This window comes from Rhinoderma darwinii, chromosome 5 (genome assembly GCF_050947455.1).
Source record: "Rhinoderma darwinii isolate aRhiDar2 chromosome 5, aRhiDar2.hap1, whole genome shotgun sequence".
Classification (NCBI taxonomy): Eukaryota; Metazoa; Chordata; class Amphibia; order Anura; family Rhinodermatidae; genus Rhinoderma; species Rhinoderma darwinii.
In genome coordinates this window covers 143647548-143674369 of record NC_134691.1, presented here as the reverse complement: position 1 = coordinate 143674369, position 26822 = coordinate 143647548, and the positions used below count along the sequence as shown (strand labels likewise).

Here is a 26822-nt window from a genome sequence, read left to right as displayed (position 1 = left end):
TATATTATACAGTAGTAACTTTTTCTGCTTAAAGAGGCTGTCTCCACTTTATAAGTGCCCTCCTACCTAATCAGATCGTCGCTGTAATGTAGATTTTTTTTTTAAAACATGTATTTTTGACAGAGTTATGACTATTTTTCGTTTTATGCTAATTTTTTCTAAATGCCAAACTGGGCATTTTATTTTTACTTTTGACCAAGTGGGCGTTGTAAAGAAAACTGTATGATTCACATTGAGCTGTATTCACAGCACGATCTTGCACGATCACACTGTGCTGTCACTTACTCTCACATTAACTTTACCGGAGTGTCGAGAGAATGAAAAGACATCGCCTCCTGGCTGGAGGAGTTGGGTATTTAGAAGAAATTAGCATAAAACGAAAAATAGTCATAACTCAAACAAAAACGGTAATCTACATTACAGCGACTATCAGATTAGGTTGGAGATAGGGCACTTATAAACTGGTGACAGAGCCTCTGTAATAAGGATTTATGAATACCTATCCAGTTCAGCAACACACAATGACGGCCAGCAACTTTGAACATTAGAGAATAAAGTGACGTGCTGCTTGTAACGTATAACACTGTATTGAGGAATGCACTGAAAATTTATTAACTAACATGGTTTTAATGAATCGTGAAATTTCCAGAAAGAAATGACAGAATATGTTCAAAGCTGATCTTATTAAAATATGTTCTAAGCTTTTAAGTGACAAGAACGTAGCGCCCTCTACTGGAAACTCATAGGAGACTTAAGCAAGAATACTTGTATGTTCTTTTCTGCAGAAAGTTTTTCATGTTTTTCCATGTGACAAAACATGACACAGCCATGGTTCTAACTTGTGTACGAACTTACTTAAACGATAACTTAATGACTTCATAATTCAAGTACTAGGATACAATGATGAGAAAATACCTGTGCAACAATGCCATTTGTAACAATGAGAGGTTTTACACGTCGAAAATTACTCATGACATTTTAAATATATTTTTACCAATGCCATAGTTTGAGTCAATAACTATACACAATGGAGACTGTTTTCGCAAGCACGTCCACTGCTTCACCAGAAAGAGCCATAACCTTGCTAATAGAGTTATTGAAAAATGTACACCTGAATCTTTCATTTTAGTGAAGCTCAACCTAAATTCTATATTAAAAAGAGACTCTGTCACCAGATTATTAGTGTCCTATCTCCTACATAAGGAGATTGGCGCTATAATGTAGGTGACAGTGATGCTTTTTATTTAGAAAAACAATCTATTTTTACCACTTTGAGCGCTTTTTAGCTTTATGCTAATGAGTTTCTTAATGCCCAAGTGGGCGTGTTTTTACTTTAGACCAAGTGGGCGTTGTGGAGAGAAGTGTATGACGCTGACCAATCAGTGACCAATCAGCGTCATACACTTCTCCCCATTCATTTACACTGCACTAGCGATATAGTTAGATCGTTATGTGCAGCTACATACACACACACTAACATTACTGCAGTGTCCTGACAATGAATATACATCACTACCAGCCAGGCTGTGATGTGTATTCCGAATCCTGACACATCTGAATCTTTTCTGTGAGATTTCCAGCAAGGCAAACGTAATCTCGCGAGATTACGATGTAAACGGTCATTTAAAACAAGATTACGGTTGCCTTGCTGGAAATTTCACAGAAAAGATTCAGATGTGTCAGGATTCGGAATACACATCACAGCCTGGCTAGTAGTAATGTATATTCATTGTCAGGACACTGCAGTAATGTTAGCGTTTGTGTATGTAGCTGCACATAGTGATATAACTATATCGCTAGTGCAGTGTAAATGAATGGAGAGAAGTGCATGACGCCGATTGGTCAGTGTCATACACTCCTCTGTAGAACGCCCACTTGGGCATTAAGAAACAAATTAGCATAAAGCTAAAAAAATAAATAATCGCTCATAAAGTGGTAAAAATAGATCGTTTTTCTAAATAAAAAGCATTACTGTCACCTACATTACAGCGCCCATCTCCTTATGTAGGAGATAGGGCACTTATAATGTGGTGACAGTCTCTTTAAAGGTAGTCTGATCAAATTTTCGCTTTCTAAACCGCTATATAGGGGAGGATGATCGGTATGTCTGAAAAACGATGTTGCTAAAGTCAGTCTTGTGAGCCGTAAAAAAAAAAAAAAAAAAAAAAAGAAGGCTTTTATTCCGCCGAGCGCCAGTTGAGCACCGAAGAATCCTGCAATCCAGAAAGTATCCTGCATTCTACGTGGTTTCTGCTTAGAATGCAGGACACTTTCTGGATTGCAGAACTCTTGTGCTCTCATCTGCACATGGCGCTCAGAAGAACAAAAGCACTTTTTTACGGTTTACAATGTGCTGACTTGGGCAACATGGGTATGTTTGAAAATTATCATCCTTCTCTATATAGTGATATTGGCGGTTTGGAAGGCGAAAATGTAATGACAGACTCCCTTTAAGAAAATGCATAAATAACTATGACACGTTAGAAGTTTGTCAAACCTTTAGCTACACTTTAAAATGAGATGATTGCGTGGGCCAAATACAAGCTTGAGGTCCGAAGGAGTAATGTGGTGAACATAAGGGAAGACAATGGGCGACCCTTTGGAGAAAAGTCGACCCCAAGCCCCCACATCCAAATTTTTCTGGGGACAAGAGAGGAAGGTAAGGCTAGAGACGTTCCTCATACTAGCGAAAACAAGACTTCTAGGTCCGGTGGAAATGATGAGATGGGGAAAACCATGGCCTTCAGCATAGTTGTGATGGCTTGTTCTAAAACGATCTCGGGACTGTGGTTTGACACGTCATAGCTTCAAAACGTAGTGACTCCAAATAGCTGGTAGAAGACGGAAAGTCTGCCAGAAAAACAAACATGTCAAATGTGCATCACACACATAAGGCAAGTACGGTGCCACCCGGATTGATATGTTCTCTGCCTCTTTTCCCCTGAAAATCCTAGGGAGAAGAGGCAGAAAAGAGAAGGAAGAACTGATCACAGAAAATGGCCAGTGTCCACTACACAAGCCAGAGGAGGAATGAACCCACTTGCCTGGGTCCAAACGTCTTCTGCTGAGGAGGTTTGCTATCCAGTAGACCACTGTCGGAATTTGGGCCACAGATAGAGCTTGACCATAGCTCTCAACTCACAATAGCAACCTGGCTGACCCCGGCAAAACAGCTGAGCTGTGGGTTACATGAATAGCTCATGTAGGCAGCTGCGGTGAAATTGTCAGACAATGTGATTGGATGCCCCTCTAGGAAGAAAGTCCAGCTAAGAAAAAACTGGGAAAGGAGCGGCCCTGGAGAATGGTTGGAAAGGAGAACCCTAACTAAAGTGCACAATGTACCACCAGACAAAGAAAAATAAGATGAGTCACCAAAGTTGGAAATTGATCCCAGCTGGCCAGAATCGGCTGATGTAGTGGGCAAGTGTGACACATTAACGTAGAGGAATGCTTCTATGGAGGAAGGACCCCAGAAAGACACTAAGACAGAGGTCAGCAACCTTCAGAACTCAAGCTGTTGTGAAACTACACTTCCCAGCAAATCCGGTCTCTGACTGGAATAACGTCGTCTTTGGCTGTCAGGGCATCCTGGGACCTGTAGTTTCATCACAGCTAGAGTGCCAAAGTTGCTGACCCCTGCTGTAGGAAATACGTCTGGACGGAGAGAGGAAGAGGCAAGAGTGCCTATGATGATTTGAAGGCTGTCCTAGTTTTGGAACAGGAGGAAGCCCTTCACCAGGTGGTATATGACCGAAATCCACCTGTACCAGAGAAGTGCCATGAGTGTGGCTAACACCTTCACGAGGAGAAGACACCAGGCTGAAGGGTAAGCCTCAGGGAGCACTGAGGGGCTGGACATATTTGGATATAGAGATCGGATACTCACTGCAAAAAAATAAAATAAAATAAAAAATAGAAAAAGATGATTGAGGCAACTTAAAGAGGCTCTGTCACCAAACTTTGCAACCCCTATCTGCTATTGCAGCAGATAGGCGCTGCAATGTAGATTACAGTAACGTTTTTATTTTTAAAAAACGAGCATTTTTGGCCAAGTTATGACCATTTTTGTATTTATGCAAATGAGGTTTGCTAAAGTCCAAGTGGGCGTGTTTAAAGTAGAAGTCCAACTGGGCGTGTATTATGTGCGTACATCGGGGCGTTTTTACTTCTTTTACTAGCTGGGCGTTCTGACGAGAAGTATCATCCACTTCTCTTCAGAACGCCCAGCTTCTGGCAGTGCAGACACAGCGTGTTCTCGAGAGATCACGCTGTGTCGTCACTCACAGGTCCTGCATCGTGTCAGACGAGCGAGGACACCGGCACCAGAGGCTACAGTTGATTCTGCAGCAGCATCAGCGTTTGCAGGTAAGTAGCTACATCGACTTACCTGCAAACGCTGATGCTGCTGCAGAATCAACTGAAGCCTCTGGTGCCGATGTGTCCTCGCTCGTCCGACACGATGCAGGACCTGTGAGTGACGTCACAGCGTGATCTCTCGAGAACACGCTGTGTGTCTGCACTGCCAGAAGCTGGGCGTTCTGAAGAGAAGTGGATGATACTTCTATACAGAACGCCCAGTTAGTAAAAGTAGTAAAACCGCCTGATGTAACACACATAATACACGCCCAGTTGGACTTTTACTTTAAACACGCCCACTTGGACTTTTGCAAACCTCATTTGCATAAATACAAAAATGGTTATAACTTGGCCAAAAATGCTCGTTTTTTAAAAATAAAAACGTTACTGTAATCTACATTGCAATAGCAGATAGGGGTTGCAAAATCTGGTGACAGATCCTCTTTAAGGTCCTGGATGGGGCAGCTAGACCAGTCTTTCTTGGGGCACAACAAAAAAACTGGAGTAACCCCCCCTCCCTCCCATTTATCCTGAGTAATTGGACGATTTTGCCCTGGAGGTGGAGGTATAGTCCATAGTACAAGGAGGAACAAACATAAACCGCTGTATTTTGTAGCTCAGAGTACCTACTTCATAGAGCTATGTTTCTGAGATCCGACTGATCCAAGTGTCTTGAAAGTGAAGGAGCCTGCCCAGAGTGAAGAGGACCATCATGAAGAGGTGGATCATTTGGGTGATGCTTTTTTGGAGGGGCAAGTAAAAGCTTTTGTAGCCAGGCATAAAATTGATATTTCAGCCCGTATTCTGATTATCATTACGTTTGATGAAATGTTTGTGCCAGCTTCTGATTAAAATATAAAAAAACCAAAAAAAAAAATATAGAGAACCGCAAGTGTGAACGGAGTCCAGCGGTTTCTGACACAAAACAAACAAATTTGGCTAAACTATATAGGTAATTTATCTTGCATGAAGGGGGATATGCTAATGGTAATAATGTTATAATCATTTATGCGCTTGTTTCCTGGCCAGGAGATTTTGTAAAATAAAATGTGTACATCCTGTTTGGAAAGAGTAATTCCATCCAAACAGTTTTCTATATATTTATTTATAATTTAATAAAATGGGGGCGTGGCTGACTCCCGCCGCGAGTAGTCGCATGCTGTGAGAGCTCCGTCCCGGCGTCAGTGTTTCTGCACTAATCCTGCCGTAAAACTACCCGCAAATACTCCTTGAACTTGGGGCAATCGCAGGCATAGTAGAGGAGAGCTCAACATGAGTAAGACACGCAATTCAGCGGCCGCTGACCGCCTCAAAGAGTTCGCCAGATCAAGTAGCCATCATGGCGCCGTTGCTCCTGGACAGCAGCATGACGAGGCGGACCCTCAGGGAGATGAGGATCCGGAACCATCACTAAAACAAGTCACAGCACAGCTCCTGACTGCTATACGTGAGTCTACTAATTCTCTTACTGGGAAAATAGATATGGTTAAGGTGGACCTTGGTTTGATGCGTCAGGATCTCCAGAAGCTAAGAGATCGGGTTCGTGATACCGAAACTCGGATCTCGCAAATAGAGGATGATTCTGCCCCTGTGGCGCGACAAATCGGGGCCCTGGAAAGGGCAGCAGACGCATGGGCACAAAGATCGGATGATCTCGAGAATAGGATGCGCAGGAATAATGTTCGTATCCTGGGCCTGCCAGAGCGGGCTGAAGGCAAGGACCCAGGGACATTTATGGAGCAATGGCTCAAAGATACGCTGCCTGACGCTACACTATCTGCGGCTTATGTGGTTGAACGAGCACATCGCGTTCCCGCCAGACCACCACCGCCAGGAGCCATGCCTAGGCCTATGTTGGTTCGTTTACTCAGCAGCAAGGATAGAGACGCCATTTTGAGAGCTGCGCGCCAAAAGGGCCAGATCACTCACAACACCGCTACAGTCACGATTTTTCCAGATTTCTCGGCAGCACTCCAGAAAGCTCGTGCTACATTTGTGGGCGTTAAACGACGGTTGAGAGATCTTCAGATTCAATACTCCATGGTCTTCCCAGCACGGCTCTGAGTTGTACATCATGATAAATCTATCTTTTTCAATACTCCGGGAGAGGCTGACGAATGGCTGAACAGCCGAAATAACCCAGGCCCCAGACCATGATTGCGGTTTTGTTATCCGACACCTAGAATCGTGGACACGGAGACTCGGTGACTTTTGTGGAGCTGCGGTTTGCTTTTGGAACTTTTGTTTTTCCTTTCCTCTGGACGCTGATCCAGGTTGCTGCTATGTGGTATAATATCGGTATATCTGATATGTTTTCATTGAATGTACACTCTCTCTAACCACTGTATTTTACTTTGCTTATATTGTTGTTACTGGATTGTCCTTGAAAGGGTTGCTAGTCCGCCCTGGGGCGACTTGTTACTCCATATTATTGCGGGTCCTTATATGACGGGTTGTATGCCCGTCTTGTGTGGGTTGGAGACGCTGGAGGGGGGAGGATGGAGCAATAGTCTGTGCGGAGTTTCCAGTCTCACACAGACTACCCCCGTGATTCAGAAGGGATATATTCCCCTAGTTCGGAAGATTTTCTTGATAGGGAGACTGAGTTCCCCCTCAGCTTATTGTTGTTTTGTTAAATCTTCTACGTTTGTATTTTAAGGATCGTTCATTTAGCGGTGCATGATGTCTCTAAGTGTTATGTCTTGGAATGTGCGGGGATTGGGAGAGCCACGTAAACACAATCAAATCTTCTCTCAGATCAGAGCAAGAGGTCCACAAATAATATGTTTGCAAGAAACACACTTAATGTCAGACACTATTAAATTTATGAGGAAACCATGGATACAATGGTCAGCACACTCCACGCACTCCTCATATTCCAGGGGGGTCTCCTTACTAGTTCACAAGTCCCTGAGGTGGGAGCCAGGAGTTATGCAAAGAGACCCAGATGGGAGATATATTTTTGTACATGCCTGGATAGAGAGCCTGGATTGTTATCCTGGGCATTTATATTCCCCCGACACAATCCCTAGCGGTACTATATGAGGCAGCCAACTTTGCGTCAGAGTATCCCCAAGCTACGGTCCTCTGCATGGGAGACTATAATATTGTAGCAAATACTACATTGGACAGATTTCGCCCGGATGTGGGGACAGATCCCCCTGGTGTAGCTAGACCCCTTCCTCTCTTGCTATTTCTGGAAGAGGTGGGATGACATGATCTTTGGAGGTATATGTGGCCGGATGTTCTAGAATATACCTGTTATACCCCGGGGAGAAATGCACTGTCCCGGATTGACTACATTTGCGGTAACGTGCGCGCGTGTTCAATGATCTCATCTGTGGAACATTTACCCCGGGTGTTTTCTGATCACTCCCCTATGATGATAAAATTGAACACGTCCCAGAGAAGAAGCCATATCTGTAGGAAAATACACCCATTTTGGTTAACTCAATTTACAGAGGATCGCATTCCTAATCAAATTCACATTTACACACAGGGCAATGGTAATGGTACGAACCACTCAGCTTACTGGGATGCATTAAAAGCCTACTTGAGGGGCTGTCTCCAGTCCTCCATTTCTTATATTAAAAAGGAATCGGTTAAAAGGGAACAGGAACTAGCTAACTCCTGCAAGGTACTAGAAGCCACTTATGTCTCGGACCGATCGGAAAATAATAGGGTTAGCTGGTTACGGGCGGGAAGACAATATTTAATGTATCTGACGGAAAAAAGCAAGCGTAAAATGTTCTTTGCAAACCAGAAGTACTTTGAACAGGGAAACCAATCCAGCAGCCTGTTAGCACATCTCATCCACCAGAATACTTCCTCCCCAGCTATTTTGAAAATTAGAAGCCCTAATGGTGTTATTCTCACTGCTACGTCAGATATACTTTCTGCATTTTCTGATTTTTACAAAGACTTCTATGTCTCTAGAACTACGGAAACTGCGGAAGAGTTGCAGGCATATTGTGAATCTATCACCTGCCCCTCTATAACTAATGAACAGAGTCTCCTACTTGATGGCATGATCACGATAGAAGAGCTGACTGAGGCAGTGAAGGATATGTCTAAGGGGAAAGCCTCGGGGCCGCATGGCATACCTTTGGAAGTTTATTTGAGATACCAAGAGCAGTTACTCCCAGAACTCCTTCATACCTACCATAAATCCTTGTTAGCGGGGTCCCTGCCCGACTCCTTCTATGAAGCCACAGTAGTGGTGATCCTTAAACCAGATAAAGATCCCCTGGATTGTTCTTCCTACAGGCCCATAGCATTACTTAACGTAGATTATAAAATTTTAACTAAGGTATTGGCAAATAGACTTAATGGTATTATGCCCTCTCTCATCCACCCTGACCAGGCTGGGTTTATACAGGGGAGAAGTACGTCAGACAACCTACGCAGAGTCCAAATTGTTTCTCAGATTGCATCGCGACAGGGTGTGGACTGGGCCTTGGCATCTTTGGATGCAGCAAAGGCCTTTGACTCTATTGAATGGCCATATTTACTCCATGCTCTGCGTAGGTTTGGATTTGGTCCTGTGTTTTGTCAGTGGGTCTCCTTATTGTATCTACATCCCAGAGCGGCAGTGTTCTTGAACGGACAGCTCTCTCCATACTTTGATTTGGCTCGTGGTACCAGACAGGGGTGTCCGCTTTCACCTTTATTATTTGCAATCGCTGTAGAACCCTTAGCTATTCTACTTAGATCTGATGTGATATACCGGGGAATACCCCTAAACTCTGCGGAACACCGAGTGGCACTATATGCCGACGACCTGTTGCTATTTATGTCATCTCCTGATGAGTCCCTAGATGTAGCAATGACCATAATTGATAGGTTTGGAGATTTTTCTGGACTGTCCATTAATTGGGGCAAGTCGTGTCTGATGTACTTTTCCCCACGCAGAAATGGTAGGGTGGGTTCATTGGTGGGTGGTTTAAGGGTGGTTTCTAGATTTAAGTATTTGGGAATTCAAATCACGAGATTAGACGCTGACATGGTACAAGCAAATGTTGCTCCCCTAATTCCGATGTTTCGAGATAAATTTAAGATCTGGTCGGGACTACCACTATCCATAGCAGGACGTATTAACCTTATCAAAATGGTGGTTCAGCCTAAATGTCTTTATATTCTGCAACACATTTGTATATATCCCAAGGTCATTTTTCCAGGAAATGGAATCGCAACTAATTAAATTCATATGGGGATCTTCTAGATCTAAGTTACAGCTAGCAAAATTGCAACGACCCAGAGATTTAGGGGGAATGGCCCTCTCTGATTTATATTTATACTATCTAGCGGGCCAGCTCAAGTATATGGCCGCCTGGGTGTCACCGGACGTACCAGAGGGATTGGAACTATGTCTGGCAAACTATTGGGATATTCCTAAACTCTGGCCTGTATTAGAACCCTCACTTCCCCTTGGTAGGAAATCTTTACCGATACATAGGGTTGCTCGCAATGTCTGGTCGGCAGCACTTAAGATCTCAGGAGAGGACCAAATAATAGCGGAAACACCCCTATGGCAGAATGTGGCACTAGATCAGTTATTCTCCTCACAGGATGATACATTTTGGTCGACACTGGGGGTGAATACGGTGGGAGATTTATTTGTGAATAATGTGATGCTGTCCTTTACTCAAGTGGAGGAAACCTATCAAGCTCCAAGACGAGCTTTCTATAAGTATTTGCAATTGCGCCATTCACTGCTGACTCCGTATAGGGGGAGAGTAACACCTATTTCCACTTATCCCTTGATTGGGGTTATTAGATCACAGGGCCCCGGAGGGTTAATTTCCTCCATCTATTCTTACCTTATACATGCGAAGGCAAATAAAGCAGCTCTCCCAGCAATGGGTAGGTGGCAGATCTTGATCCCATCCCTAGATGAGGATTCCAGATTGGAGCTATTAGAGTCACATAGATTTGTTTCTCCTGCTATTAACAATAAGCTTATACAGCTCTACATCATACACCAGAGTTATCTTACCCCGGTCCGTCTTTATAAAATGGGTAGACTGCCTAATCCCAGGTGTCACTATGTACCGGCTGATTTTCATCACATGATATGGGAATGTCCTTTACTTCAAGTTTTCTGGACTGAAGTTACTGACCTGTTATCCCGGGTATTGGAAGTCCCAGTTAGACTGGAACCAGGAATTTGCCTATTTGGATTGGTGGAGGATGGGATGTATACTAATCCAACACGTACGTGCCTTCAGGAGACGTTATTTATGGCTAGGAAGGCTATCGCTATTAGGTGGATGAATCCTCGTACTCCTACTAAATCTATGTGGATAGAACTGATTAATTCTATGATACCTTATGAACGAATTGTTTATGTTAATAGAAGATGCCCTGATAAATTTCATCGGGTGTGGGATCAATGGTGTAACTCTGAGCTCACATCCTACTCCAACAATGCTTTATCTAGGGCTCTTAGAGCAGTCCCCACTCAAGGTGTTTTGTAAAAAGGGGGGGGGGGAAGAGGTTACCTCTCCTATCTGTTTGGGTAATGTATAGTTTAAGATGGGGTGCGACATTATAGATACCTTAGGTCGCTTAGATGGAATCGGGATTTGCGGGCTCTCTGTCTTCTGCATATGGTGATATATTATTGCTTCTAAGAAAATATGGAACATCGTGCACTATGAACGATTGTGAAAGGTTTAGATGCTATGTTTTAGTTTGATTCATATTTAAATTTGAGGTTGATTGTAATGCCATGCATTGCTGACATGATATTGTAACACGCACTTTTGTATTAATGTTGGGCATGTCCGCTGTGCGGCGGCCCAGATATGTCTTTTATCATGGTGTTTATGTATCTCCTTCAATAAAACGAGTTTAAAAAAAAAAAAAAATTTTATTAAATATTTTTACATATTTCTTATTATCCCAAAGAGTGCCTGTCTTGTTTCTGGAATCTTTTTTGTTTTGTATTTTGTAGCCAGTAGCCCAGAGAATCTTTTCCAGACTTCAGAAGTCAGAAAAGTAGACCTGTAAGAGCATTTGGAAGCTGAACCAGCTCCCCACGCTTTGAACCAAATAGGACGGCAGATCGAGTAATAAGTAAAGTGAAACGGGCAAAGAGTCTCCCTATTTTTCTGGAAAGGAAAATGCAATACGACAAGGTCACCTGGATGGCTTTAGACAAGATACCCCAGCGACTACAAATAGGTAGCATCTGCCATGCGGAAAGTGGTAGTTTTGGCCAGTTGACAGACCGACAAGTCTACCATGGGCGAATCTGCAGCCTGGCAAGTAGGTCTTCAGATCCAAGCGTATGGCGTGGGAGAAATTCCTATTAGGGAGCTTACACAGTTCAAAAGACTCATGGCCGAGTGGTTAGCAATAAAAACTTATGGGAGAACGTATGAGGGTATGTTCACACGGCCTATTTTCGGCCCGTAAACGCCGGAAAAATCAGAAGCAGAACGCCATTTTTCCCATTCAAATCAACGGGCAGGTGTTTGGAGGCGCCTCCAAACACCTGCCCATTGATTTCAATGGGAAAAATGGCGTTCTGTTCCGACGGGCCGTTTTGAAAAGTGGCCGCGAAAAAGAAGTGCAGGTCACTTCATGGGACGTTTTTGGAGACTATAGAAAACCGCTCCAAAAACGGAAGTAAAAAACGCCTCGAAAAACGTAGCAAAAATCCGAAGTGGCTTAAAGAGGCTCTGTCACCACATTATAAGTGGCCTATATTGTACATGATGTGATCATGCACAGGAAGCGTAATCTCGCGAGATTACGCCGTAAACTGTCAAACGAGATTACGCTTCCTGTGCTGTAGTGTCGGCATTGTATTAGCGAAGTGTCAGGATTGTGAATAGACATCACGTCCTGGCTGGAGGTAATGTATATTCATTGTCAGGACACTGCAGTAACGTTATAGTGTGTGTATGTGGCTGCACATAACGATATAGCTATATCGATATGTGCTGTATAAATGAATGGAGAGAAGTGTATGACGCCGATTGGTCACTGATTGGTCAGCGTCATACACTCCTCTGTACAACGCCCACTTGGCCATATAGTAAAACACACCCAGTTGTCCATTGGGAAACTCATTAGCATAAAGCTAATATAGGTCATAACTCCGTCAAAAATGATCGTTTTTCTAAAAAAACAAACACTGCTGTAATCTACATTACAGCGCCGATCACATCATGTACAATATAGGCCACTTATAATGTGGTGACAGAGCCTCTTTAAAAAACGTCTGAAAATCAGGAGCGGTTTTCCCTTGAAGACAGCGCCATATTTTCAGAAATTTTTTGAGTTTGCGCGTGAACATACCCTGATATTCCGAAAGGAGAAACCCTCACAACTAAAACGGATTGGAGGGAGCAGGAGCCTCAATGTGGAGCGTCTCTTGGATTGCAGTGATAAAGCTATCCCATTCTGGAGCACCGTACAGCTCCCAAGTCCGATTTAGGATCATGTACTTCTCCTTGAAATAAGCCGCCGCATGAGTAGGGGGGCTTCAGAACTTACCTCTAGGCAAGGGAAGTTGACTATTATTAGGCCGGATTCACGTGGAGTTTTTTTTGCAGGCGGAAGTTTTGCGGAGTGGTTTCCGCATCAAAAAACTCTGTGAACATACCCTTAGGGTCCAGTGTAGATTCAGACATGGTCTTTGTTTTTTTTACAGGGACTGCTGCGGAAGGGGGAAAAAAAAAAAAAAAAAACACTGAGGTGCAGTCTCTTAGGAAGGGATCGGTCAGCTAGATAGCCCAGGATGTCCATGACTGATTGGGAGACCTAGGAAATTCAGGCTCAGTAGACTGGACACGGATGACATCCTTGGGGGTTGGCAGGCAGGGCAGAGGGGTCAAAACTGACCACTATCCATTATACTTGTCAGGAACTGACGTTCCTGGACTTGAACTGTGGACTCTCCAGTTTTGCATTGCCGCCTTGACTGCACTGCTACAAAGAGCCTTGGATTTAGAGTTGCAGGGTAAGCCTAAGGCCCGCACAATCAGTGGGCAAAAGTAGGATGCTATTTATATATTAAAAAAATAAATAAAAAAATAAAAAAAGCCTTCGCACACTAATCCTAAAAAGTGCAGCCTAGAAGGCCACAATGGAGCCGGGGGCCTCAATTAGCATCGTGGGTGGGCCCCATAGTCACGTGGACGAACAAGAAATCATGCAACGTGACCATGGAAAGCAAGCCCGGCCTTGAGAGAGTGGAAGAGAGCCCAAATTAGAGCAGATGTGGTCAAGGTAAGAAGAAAAAAAAGGCAGGGAAAAAATAAAAAGTTGGTCACTGCAGCAGGGAATCCAAAGCAATTAGGAGGGAAGGAACTTCAGCCTAAGAATAAGAAAAACTTAGGGACAGAGGTTACACTTTCCTGGCAGATTACAAAGTGGAGCGAGGTGGGTGGGTGGGTTTGGGTAGGAGAATATTCTTACCCCTTGTTTCCTCAAATGCAAAACAGCAGGTTTATCTCAATGTCTGCAGGAAGGGTATAGCCTGTGTAGGAGCAGCTAACACTTTTTTGTTTAGCATTGCCTCTTAGTGGCAGCAGCCTAAACTCACGGTCTTCTCTGTATCCAAAAGACACAAGCGAGAAAGATGCTTTTTAAAAAAGTCATCAAAACCAGTCCGAAAATACTGCTGAGCACATATCATTTTGGAGTATACAGCACAAGTCATGACTGAGGCAGGGAACAGGGATATAAACATTGGGTCTTATTAATGTGAACAAAGCCTAAACTTTCTACTTTTCATACTTCTGTAAAAGGCAACATAAAAACTCCCCCATACTTGCAGAAAATAAAAAAGGTATGTTCAGACATGGCTAGAAATTCCTACCTGCAGATATGGATGCAAAAAATCAAGATAGAAATCCATAACATATTGGACAGATTTTATTGTGTGTGACTGTGGTTCTGTAAAACCCACTTGACTTGCATTATACTGTACTTTTTTGCACATTTTCAATGCAGAATCCACAACAAAACGTGAACATAGCGTTATTTCTGCTGGAGGGTGGACGTGTTGGCAAGCAATGTAGCTCTTGCTACCTGGTTTAAAAAGGCACCAAAAAGGGCTGACAGAAACGTAATGCCATTATTGAACAAACCCCAGGAGCCTGGTAACCAATGCATTAAAATTTTTTGCTATGGAATTGTTGCTAAACAGGTCGACTCCTGAAGTGGTGTAACTGGCTAAAAAGTTAAATATTTTGCATTATGTAAATTAATGTGCAATAAAACAGCTTTATAATGTTCTATTATTAACTGGTTCCCGGCCGCTGGCTGTATTTTTACGGCCAGCGGTCAGGGTCCTTAAAACCCGAGCCATAGACTTTTTACGGCTCAGGTTTTAACTTGCTGCCCACGCGATCAGGCAGCTGAATGTCGGGTCTCCGGCTGTCAGTGACTGCCGGGGACTCTGAGGAGAGCATAGAAGCAGCTTTAGCTGCTTCTGTCTTCTCTGATCTCTTTTACACAGCGCTCAATGAATGCTGTGTATAGGAATAGAGGAAGCGGCCGCGGTGCTCTGTCTATTCCTCCCGGTGATCATGTGACTGGTCACATGATCGCCGGGTGCCGTTAGTGGCAGGCTGCTGCTGGGTCTTACTAGACCCAGCACAGCCCTATTAGTGACAATCGTCACTATGAGAGGGCTGATTTCCCCTGTAACTGGGGCTGCTGGGCATTTCCAGTTACAGTGGAAAAGATGGTGTAAAAGAAAGCAAAATATATATAGAGTTCCCCAAAGGTCTTTTTTGTCCTTTGAGGGACAGACCATAGTAATAAAAAAATAGTAACGTCAAGTGCAAAAAAAAAATAATAATAAATACACAAAATACCCACCCCCAAAAAACCTTCCCCCCGCCAATCATTGTTGTAATGCTAGCGCTGACCCAATTACCCTAATATAGACATGTAATATATTAAAATTTACGGTAGACAATGACGATCACAAATAAAAGGTCTATTTTAGGGTAAAACTATGTTACCAAAAAAAATAAATAGCTGAAACATAAAACAGCTTATTTTTTTACTATTATTTTCAAACTTTATGAATAAAAATTCTAAAATAGCAAAAAAGGTGTGTATAAAAACGATAAAAAAAAAAAAAAAAAGAAACCTGCATTGTCTACGGAAAAAACGTTGCAAAAATCAAGTAGTTAGCCCAACAAATAATAACACGTGCTAAAAAGGGCTAAACGGTGAACGGTCCTGAAGGCGCAAAATAGCCCGGTCCTGAACTGGTTAAAGGTGTTTCCCCATAATCGATATTTATGACGTATCCACAGGACCGCTGGAAACCCCCCCCCCATCCAGAGGACAGGCTTGGTTGGCTGTCCCTGTGTACCCGTGAATGGAGGGGTACTGCGCATGCTCAGTCACTGCTCAATTCATTTTCAATAAGAGAGTGGATGGAGTGGTGGCCAAGCATGCACAGTACAAGTCTATTCACATGGGGAGCACAGGGACGGCCAAAGGTAAGTCCATTCTCGGGAATCGGGGGGGTCCCAACGATCGGACCCCCACCCATCAGATATTTATCATCTATCCTGTGGATAGGTGATAAACATGGATTAGCGGAAAACTTAAGACTACTTTAATATTGTGACTGTACTACACTCCAATTTTGCTACAAATGTTAAGCACTACTTCCTCTTGCCCTCACTAGAGTTAATATATAAAGTCCTGACAGTGGAAGGATTTTTATTTTATTGTGAAAAATTTAGTTATAGGGCAGAAAAATACAAATTATAGGTTGGGGGTAGTGTAATAAACTATATATAAAAAAAAAAAAAAAAAAAAAAAAAAAAAAGAAGAAGTGAGAAGTGTACATGGTTTGTATATTAGAAAATAGCAGTTACCTGTCGCTGGGGTAGGAAGGCCAAAAGAAAAGACTGGCTTTGCAGTCTGATCTGAATCCTTCTTCTCTGCAGTATTAGGGACACCAAAAGAAAAAGAGACCGATGCTGGAGCATCAGATTTGGGGTCTTCTGGCTTGCCAAACACATATTGCTTTGGCTGATCTCCCTCGTTCTTGGATCCAAAAGCGGATATTACAGCCGTGGTAGTCTCCGATTTCTCATCTTTTTTCCCAAAAACAAAGGTGGACGTTGTCTCTTTTTGTTCTGTTTTACCAAATGTAAACCCACTTGCAACAGGAGCTTCAGTTTTCTTCTCTCTAGACTCCGTGAAACCAAACGACACTGTCAAATTAGATTTCTCATTAGAACTAAGACATTCTGAAGTCCCTGGTTTAGGAGCAGTAGCACTGGATGCAAACAGATTTTCACCTGACAATGGTTTAGCAATAGCGTCCTTATCAGCTGGCGCAGGCTTGCTAAAGCCAAATAAATTGGATGTTGAACTTGAATTACTAGTAGAACTAGGTGTTCCAAATGTGAAGCCAGTGTCTTTTTTCTCATCTGTTGACTTAGAAGGTGAAGAAGTGACACCAAACTTAATCTCTCCAGAAAACTTGGGGAAAGAAAATCCACCTGGCTTAGACGCTAAGGAGTCCGTGGAGGCACTTGACTTAAGTTCTCCAGAGTTACTAGAGGATGGCAATCCAAATTTAATTGTTGGAAGTGTGGATTCACTCGAACCAGGTAACGTACAAAGTCCTAAAAAAATGACAAAAATAGAATTCAATTCTAAAAAAATATAAAAACACAAAAACAAAAGACAACCAATCCACACATCAAACAAACAGTACTCATTTCTCAATCACAGTTCTGAAGCCGGATACATCAACCGGTCCAAAACACGCATATAAGCTTGTCCTGTCAGCATGAGCTACAATATGTAAACAAAAGCGTGAGATACTTTACCGATTAAAAAAAAAAAACATTGGTTTAAGCACACAATTTGTAAGTCCCACCTGTTAACTCCACTTTGCTTCCTGGTTTGGCACTCTGACAGGCGACGCATTTTACAACTTCTGCTTTATTATTTACCAAACAAACATCACAGTCCCAGGTTCCAGATGCTTTCTTGAACTGATCCAACAATCCAAGTTGATGCTGAGGCTCAGGTGCGTGAGTTGGAAAGGTAGAAGCATTTACAGGAGCTAAAGTTCCTACATTTAAAAGAGGAAAAAAAAAAAACAAGCAACCTTTAAAGCGTACCTAACTGTTAACTTTTCAGAGTAAGCCGTCGTGTGTGTACATGAGTAAGAACACTATATCTGACCATTATAGGATTGAATTTTTTTCGTTTCTTTTTCAGTTTTCCCCTCTGCAGGTTCTCACTCTAAATCTCAGTTTTCCTGGAGCTAGTCGGTGGAGCTTAAAGAGAACCTTTCACCAGCCCATACACGTGCAGCGGAGTGCGGCATTTAATGGGCAGGGCTGCACAAACCCTGGGGAACTTTACATCTCTCGCGAGAGATAAGTCTGTTACTTGTCTGCCGAACTGGCACGGGGGCGTGTAATGGCAAGGGGGCGTGTCACTGCTACGGACAGTGTAAGAGCTGGAGAGAGGAGAGCGCGCATGTGCAGACACACCCCCTTGCCAGTTCGGCAGACAAGTACAAGACTGATCTCTCGCAAGAGATCAGTCTTGTCCTTGTCTGCCGAGAGCTGAAGAGTGAGAGCGTGCATGCGCGCTCTCCTCTCTGCAGCAGTTGCACTCTCCGCAGCAGTGACAGGCCCCCTTGCCATTACACGCCCCCGTGCCAGTTCGGCAGACAAGTACAAGACTGTGTGATCTTGTCCCAGGGTTTGTGCAGCCCTGCCCATTACATGCTGCACATGTATGAGCAGGTAAAAGGTTCTCTTTAAGGCCTAGTTCACACTTTTTTGCAGGCAAAAAAAAAAATCTGCCTCAAAGTTCCTTCAGAAATTTTGACCCGTCTACGCTTCTTGCCCGTGGCCATTGAGGACTGCAGGCAAAAAACGCAGTGAAAAACGCTTGAAAACCAGCACTGCAGGTTTTTTCTCCCTGCCATTGATTTCATATGGGAAGTCAAAGGCGGTACTGCTTAAGGCCGCCGGGAAAAACAAAAGGCGCCTCTGCCTCCCATTGAAATGGGGTGCGTTTTCATCCGGTTTTTGGCGGTGAATCAGACTCCGTTTCCGTGTCACCATCAGAACAAAAACTCTATGTGAACTGGCCCTTATTGTTAGTCTTCTATACACTGCACACAGAAAGGAGAATCCTGCTCTCCTATCTGTCACACACTCGCCAAAGACTTCTATGGGCAGCTGTAACCTAATGCATCAAGTCAAGTGCTAGTCCGTCTCATCTTGAGACAACAAAACACAGTACATTCAAAGTGAGGGAAAAGTTGGGGAGGAAAGGAGTCTGATAATGGAAGAAAGGGGCATTTTTCTCTAATAAGAAATATTACGTTTTTTTTATTTTCGCTTGCACTGTTGATTTATTCAAAGTTTGTTGAAAAGTTAGTAACCTTCTTGCCTATTCAAACAAATGGGCAATTTACATTACAGTTAGTGACTGGAAACAGATAGTTAAGAAAGAATAATTGTGAATTTAAAATTAAAATGGTCCTGTCAGCCATAAGTCTGATAGACGGTAAAAATAAGAGGGGTTTTAAAGGATACGTACACCTTTGAAGCGAATTTTTTTTTTCTTAAATAAATCAAGCTATCGAACTTTAAACCATTTTTTTAAAGATACAGCTTCTATGTATCCTGTATATGGTGAAGCTGTACCGTTCCGTCAGGTCAGTTGTACTTAAGGCTCCGCTTAAAGTTGGTATTGTGTGTCACGTAGCATCCAGCTAATAATCATCACACCTAAGTTCATGAGATGTTATCGTTGTTAGATGGATCAAGCATGTCTGACACACAGGACCAGCTTTAAGCCAAGCTGTCCATACAGCTGACCTGACCGAATCTGCTTTAATGGAACAATACAGCTTCTATATATACACAGGATAAAATGTTGTTTTTTATAAAAAAAAAATCTTTATAAAGTGGATAAAAATAAATAAATCAAAATTTCACTATAATAATCAAATAAATGGTTCTTCCAAAAGCTGTGCGCTAACCTGCAATGCGTATTGAAAATGTTGCCCACGAGCAGCATTAACCGATCATGCCGCTGCTAACGGAAATTTTCACGCGGGCACAAATTGAACAATAATACTACAGTTTATTGTCCAGCATTCACGCTAGTCAATTGAGAACTAGCTAACTGACCGCTTTAAATGGGTCTCTGATTTTTGATCATCTTAATTTTACAGCCACGTTGACATTTTCACCAACCTGGTTTTGGGGTGGTGCAGGCAATACATTTGCCATCTTCTGCTTTGTTCTGCACAAGGCACACATCACACTCCCATGACCCGATAGATTTCCTGGCCAATTCCTCAAACTTAAGGCTTGCAGAAGTTAAACCATTGTCAGCAGGAGCCGTGTGTTTATCAGACTTTGTTGTGGGAAATAAGAGCAGGGACGCTTTAGCCCCAGTCCCAGGGTTGGGAGTTTCACAAGCAATACATTTTGTAGATTCAGGTTTGTTCTGTACTAAACAAGTATCACAATCCCAGGTTCCGAGAGCCTTTTTAAACAGGTTTCCAAATCCTTGCACGTTTGTCACAGTTGTGTTTTTAACAGGGGTACTGGGTGCTGAAGTGGCCGACTCCTTCAAGCCCGCAGGCGGCAGTTCTTTAGGCGTGCTGCAAGACTTACATTTACTGTCCGAAGCCTTATTATCAATTAAGCACTTGCTGCAATACCAAATCCCCAAAGCCTGTTTACTGCTCTCACCAAAGCCTGCAGGAGGCCTTGCAAGGGGAGAGGACATGCTTTTAGATGGAGTCAAAGTTGTTGTAGTCTGTTGAGAAGTTGATGAAGCAGAAAAGCCTAGAGTAAAAGAAAGAAAATTGTAAGATTGTAAACTACTACTAGGAAATGTTCTTGTAATCAACCAAGATAAAGAGAAAATGTAAGTTATACACAGCACCAGAAAGTACATTGCAAAAGAAGAATTCTGGAGAGCCTGTTAATTCAATTATACACCAGTGAATAAAAGTCTTCAGCCCACAATAAAGCTTTGTTTGCGATATAGAAGGAGCATCTTACCTACACATACAGTACAGGCTCGCAAACAGAAGCTTTTGTTTGTTGACCTGACTTTGGGGGGGGGGGGGGGGGGGTGACATCAATATCTGTGCACCATAGTAACACAGTGGCCCTATCTCTCCCCCAAATCCAGCATGCGACAGTTTTAGGCCCTGTGCACACCACATTTTCGCTTACGTTTTGGCTCTCCCGACGTACATGCTAAACGTGTTCATAAGGCTCCATTAGCATGATGAAGGCCAAAAAGAGTGCTCTTTTGGTCTGCTTTTGGCTGGTATACCTTTGTTTTTGAAGATGGAATACACCTTTCCATCCCGAGGGTTCCCGCAAAAAAACCCATATATACCACATAGGAGCCTATGGTTGGCGTATGCCTCTGTATGACATATGTATATGTTTAACACATACGTCATTGGAGTTTCAAAAAGCCTTTCACGACGTATACATTAAAAACAGATACTATTATAGTCTATTGGTGACCTATACGTTAAAAAGATGCCTAATGTAGTTGCCTATAGACTAATGTATCCGCACGATATTTATCTTTAACGTATACCATTAAACTCTAAGTTGACGGATGCCATTGTTAGGGTATGTTCACACGGCCTATTTACGGACGTAATTCGGGCGTTTTTGTCCCGAATTACGTCCGAAAATAGCGCCTCAATAGCGCTGACAAACATCTGCCCATTGAAAGCAATGGGCAGACGTTTGTCTGTTCACACGAGGCGTATATTTACGCGTCGCTGTCAAAAGACGGCGCGTAAATAGACGCCCGCGTCAAAGAAGTGACCTGTCACTTCTTTGGCCGTAATTGGAGCCGTTATTCATTGACTCCAATGAATAGCAGCGCTAATTACGGCCGTAATTGACGCGCCGTTCAAGCGCCTGCACATGCCGGTACGGCTGAAATTACGGGGATGTTTTCAGGCTGAAACATCCCTGTAATTTCAGCCGTAACGGACGCCCTCGTGTGAACATACCCTTAAGGCAACCATTACAGCCCATGTTTGACATACACATCGGGAGCCTTTCCCGGCGTATACATTTAACGTAGGCCAGTGAAGACCGCAACGTCGCTGCATTAACTTGACGTTGCATGACGGCTAGTCTCATTGTCATTTCTCACCTGGGCTTTTCAGAATATCAAGCACACTTCCCTCTTTTAAAGTTTTTGCAGGTTTACAGAATCCACTGTATTCCTCTTCTGTCTTCTTTACATTGCTGCTACTAATAGCAACAGGAGCTTAATTTGGGGGAAAAAGAAAAACGTTAACTAATCAGTTATTAAATCTTCGAATAGGGGAGGGCAAATAATCACCAGTACAGACTCCGTTAACTTCAGGCACCTTTAGATGCCCTAAAAATAAGCCAGCAGGTGCCAACAAAGCATTGCTTAGCTGAGAAATAGATGCAGTTGTATCAAGTCTGAGAGCAGGACTAGGTAAACACTGGCGAGCAGCGGCAGCCTCAATGTAACCAGGCGTGTTTTCATTCAGTAACCGCAAACAAATACGCTTTCTTGAAAATGGTACGGAACAGAGTACATTAGAAAGTTACATAATGGTTCATGTTTTCAGTAATTAAACTTTATTTACATAAACCGCTTAACTAGTTGCCGACACAGGACAAGAATGCTCGTCCTGAGCAGCGGGTGCTTCGCGCATTAGGACGAGCATTCTCGTCCCGTCTAACAGACATGTCCGATCGCGATCAGGAGCGGGGCAACGGCTGTAATACACAGCCAAAGCACCGCTCTATCGGCAGAGAGAAGAGAAACCTCTTCTCTCCTCCGTTAACCCCTTAAATGCCATGATCAAATCGCAGCATTCAAAGTAAATAAGAGAAGGGGGGACAGCCCTTTGATCGCGTCACAGAAAATCCCAATGACGTGATCAAGGCCCATAACTTGTATGGCCAGACAGCCCAGTGTCAATTGAAGGACCCCAGGGCTGTCTGACCATACTTCCTTAGGGCATACCTCAGTATGCCCTAACAACTGCCTGTGTACAATCAGCACACAGGCTAATGTACTGGCATATAGGTATATGCCAGTTCATTACAGCTAAAAAATAATCAACATAAAAAATCCCTCTTCGGGATTAAAAAAAAAAAAAAAAATTTATGTTCAAAAATAAACACACAAATACACTTTTTTTTTTTTTTACAATGAACAAACTTTTTAAAATGTAAGTCCCAAAACATGAAATACACATATTTGGTATCGCCACGACCATAATAACCTGTACAACAAACATATAACATTATTTATGATGTGTAAAAAAATAAATAAAATTAAAACTGCAGCGGAACTGTTTTTTCTCTTTTCTGCATTTTCGCCAAAATAAAAATTTCTAGACATTAAACGATAATGTATTTCTACAAAAAAATTGTACCTACATAAAAGTACAATTCATCCTGCAAAAAGCAGTCTCAAACAACTACGTCATACAAAAAAAAAAAAAAAAAAAAGTTACGAGCGTCGGGATGCAGAGGGAAATATAAAAAAAATGGTTCTGTCCTCAAGGCCAAAATTGGCCGTGGCCTTAAGGGGTTAAAGGGCTAATGCACAGTGTCTTATACGGACCCAAACACACAACTCCGCGTTCTATTGGCTTCCATGAGCAAAAACGAAAAATGTGGAATTCTCCAATGCGTGATGTATCCCTTATGTAGAATCACATGGCGATTTCAATACTGGTCTGTACTGCTGGCCCATAGTGCAGCCTCTGTACTGCTGTATGCCTCTGCGCATCAAGTCTAATAGAGAGAAGGTAAACTGACCAGATATCAGTACAATAAAGCCACTTATCAAGTTACAGCCTATACATGACCGTAATTCAGATGCATCTACTAAAACTACTTACCAGGACTGCTCATAGCAGATATCTTACTAGTCTGGGAAGAGAATGAGGATACCTTCATAGACGGTACACTAAATGTAAAGCCAACCTGTGAATTAAAAAAAAAAATTATAATGAAGATCAAAATAGTAGCTTTAGAAGAGTCTACAATAATTCAAATAAACAAAGTGGACAGAGTCAAAATAACAGCAACCGAGTAATGAATCAAAACAAGAGGCAGACCAAGGGGCATGTCAATGGGCCAGGCCCCTTTAATTGTAGGGACAGAACAACAATGGAAGACTAAGGCTATATTCATATGGAGTTTTTTGACGCAGAAACCGCGCTGCAAAACTCGTCCAAAACAGCCAGAAAATGCCTCCCATTGATTTCAATGGGAGGCGGAGGCGTCTTTTTGATCATGGGAGAAAGAAGGGAGAAAATGGGAGAAAGAAGGGACATGCCCTATCTTCAGGCGTTTACGCCTCTGACCTCCCATTGACTTCAATAGGAGGCAGAGAAAGCGTATTTCCAATGGCTTCCAAACGGAATTTTGAGGCAGAAATTCCGCCTGCAAAAAATTCTGTGAACATAGCCTAATCAAGGAGCTTGGTTAACCCCTTAGTGACCAGCCTATTTTAGGCCCTAATGACCAAGCTATTTTATTCGTTTTTCTATAGTCACATTGAAAGAGCAACAACTTTTTCATTTTTCCGCCTTCGGGGCGTCCTATTAGGCATATGTCCCACGGCTGCCAATACACCCCATCGGAGACCCACGATTGCATTTGCGGGACGCCGATGGGTGACAGAGGGAGCTCACTCCCTCTGTAAACAAGTTAAATGCCGCGGTCGCTATTGACGGCGACATTTAACGGGTTAAACTGCCGCGATCAAAGTAAACTTCGATCGCGGGTGTTGGAGCAGGAGCCCAGCTGTCAGACAGCAGAGCCCCGGCTCCAGCCTGCACGGGACACCCGTGCAGGACTTAGACTGGGCCACCATGAAAAGGCAGTGGCCTAGCCTGAGGCCCCTTAGTGACCACCGTGCAAAGGCGTACTGGTCACTAAGGCGTTAAAGGGGGGAGATTGCAACATATGCTCGCTTCTGCGGTCTTAGGCAGTCATGGCAGCAAGATCAGTTTCTGTCTGGTCCCCTGGCTGGCACTTGGGAAGTTAATAATGTAGAATTAGAATTTCCCGCTGCCCTACAAGCTATTATCACATTGGTTCATATTTGTAAAACCGTGCTCCCTAACATACTAGTATAGGGTCAACAATGGTGACCCATCACTTTATTTTTACTTTACCTGTCGCAGTAACATAAAACCAACCTAATAGCTATCCCTACTAGCAGCCCGCGTTACCCTGCAATTGGTCCGGTTACATTTGGTGACCTGTAAAAGTAAAATATCAAGTGGGCCTTTCCCATCCTCCGGGTCTATGACGGAGATTGAACAAGCGCTGAAAACCACCCACTATACAGTTTACTCTTACAGGTCACAGAAACGAACAGGACCAATAGCAAGTGAACATGAACGGCTATAGCAGGAAAAGAATACCAGCGCTGTGCTCAGTGCTGAAGCGGATGGTAAGCTGTCCAGCTGGTTTTATATGTCAGAGGACTTACTCAGGATTGTACTTTTATATTTCCAGAATCAACATTTATCCACAGGATAGGTGATAAGTGTCTGATCATTGGGGGCCCCACCGATCGCTAGGACAAGGACCAAAGCCCCCTGTTCCTCCTCATTGCACGCCCCGCAGTGAGGCACATATAAGGTCCCATTCACATAAAAAATTTTCCTACGGTTAGCGTGTACGCCTGGAAAGATCCAGACATACAAACTTAAGGCCCTTTTACAGTGGGCAATTATGGGGCAGACAAGCGTTCATAGAACGCTCGTTGACTATAATTGCCCTGTGTAAATAGGGCAGCGATCAGCAGATGACAGCAGTGATCAGCGAATATTAACTTTTTTTTAAACAAAAATATACGATCGTTGTTGGTAGCACATCTGTCGACATGATAATGTATGGGGACGAGCGATCGGAGTAAGGAGCGCTCATCCCCATACATAGCTCCTTGTGACAGGAGCAAACACGCGCCGATCAACAAGCGGTCTTGTTGATCGGCGCTCGTTGCACCGTATAAAATTGGCCTGTGTAATAGGCCCTTTAACGTGTCCTTATGTTACAATTAGCATGGCGTAAATTAGAATACATTTCTTGGGCCGCAGTGGTCACACTCTTTCCCAGAAGTCACACTCCTTTTTACAAAAGTGTCTTGGGTGGCACAAAAAGAGCAAAAAGCTGTTTTATGACTTTTTTGGTGTAGAAAGGTTGATAAATTACCCCCAAAGTCTGCATGTGATTTAAGACTGCTCTTTGGACATAAATATAAGAGACTTGCCACAGAAGTTATTACTGTGCAGTACTACACAGAAATAGTGAACCCCTGCAGCATTGTATATCACCAGCATTGAGGCTCCTTCACTGACACTGCTCTCTGCTACTGCGTTATCATAAGTGGAGAGAACGAAAACCACTTCATTTACCCATTTAGTTCCTGCTGCATTTCGAGGCTTAAGTAGGGTGGCTATAGCTTCTTAATCCTTGAAATGCAGCAGGAACTAAATGTGTAAAGAAGCTGCCCTGGAGAACGGGACTCCGTATAAAACAATCTCTGGACTCAGTTACACACAGTTAGCAAACCCCAGTCCTCTCACTCCTGCCGTTCATTGTCGGCATTCATTAAAGTAGATGCGCTGCGCAGCGTGTCGGTTTGTTAATAAAGTTTTTTTTTCCCTCCTGCTGTGGGGGCGGGGCCTGTAACGATTTCACGATTCTGGGCAAATCCAGAATTGTGCCAACTTGAAATGATGAATTAATCAAATTAATCACCCAGACCTAATTCAAGTCTATGGGACTGACTGAGTATGGCGCTCGCCTCTTTACTTCAGCCCCATAGACATTGAACGGGTGCATTCCCGCCCTCTGCTTTATTCAAGATCTTCCTCGCTGTGGGGGGTGCAATGAGGAGGAACAAGGGACCCCGGTCCTCGTACTGGTGATCGGTGGTGGTCCCAGCGATAGTTATATCACCTATCTGCAATTTCGCTTCTGGGAATACCTCTAACATGGTAGGAGCTTGCAAAAAGGAGACCTGCTATTGACACTGCTTCAAGAACCAGCTACTTAGCCTGTACTCTGATTTTCAGTTCTTGTGTGTGGAAGACCATAGTTCAGAACAGTCACAAACTGAAGGTTTAGGACACTGCACAGCAGCCAATACAATAAGCATGTCTTGCATGGTTTTAACGCATTTTACCTATACAAACAACGCAGCCAAAACTGTGGTCATTTGCAGTGAAACCATGTGTGTGGTTCTTGGTCGTGCAGTGCTCTACTGCTACATGAACAGGCAACCTAACACACGAAACAACGTTCCAGATATTTAACAATTTCCAATTGCAATACATTACTTTCAGGGGCCAAAATCACAAAACTAATTGCACTGAATACTTGTGCAACCACACACACAAAACAGAGAATTTTCTCAACAGATCGATTTTAGAAACC

General features: G+C 43.2%; 1 protein-coding gene across 1 annotated transcript in view; it reads right to left on the bottom strand.

Moving 5' to 3' along the window:
- Nucleotides 1-26822, bottom strand: part of NUP153 (nucleoporin 153) — an 80281-nt gene that overhangs the window by 13699 nt on the left and 39760 nt on the right. Inside the window, exons 14-18 of the mRNA XM_075826602.1 lie at nt 23267-23351; nt 21529-21645; nt 19581-20180; nt 17231-17428; nt 16215-16973 (exon numbers count right to left, since the gene is read on the bottom strand). Coding sequence (XP_075682717.1) covers nt 16215-16973; nt 17231-17428; nt 19581-20180; nt 21529-21645; nt 23267-23351 — 1759 coding nt within the window. The remainder of the gene's footprint in view (nt 1-16214; nt 16974-17230; nt 17429-19580; nt 20181-21528; nt 21646-23266; nt 23352-26822) is intronic.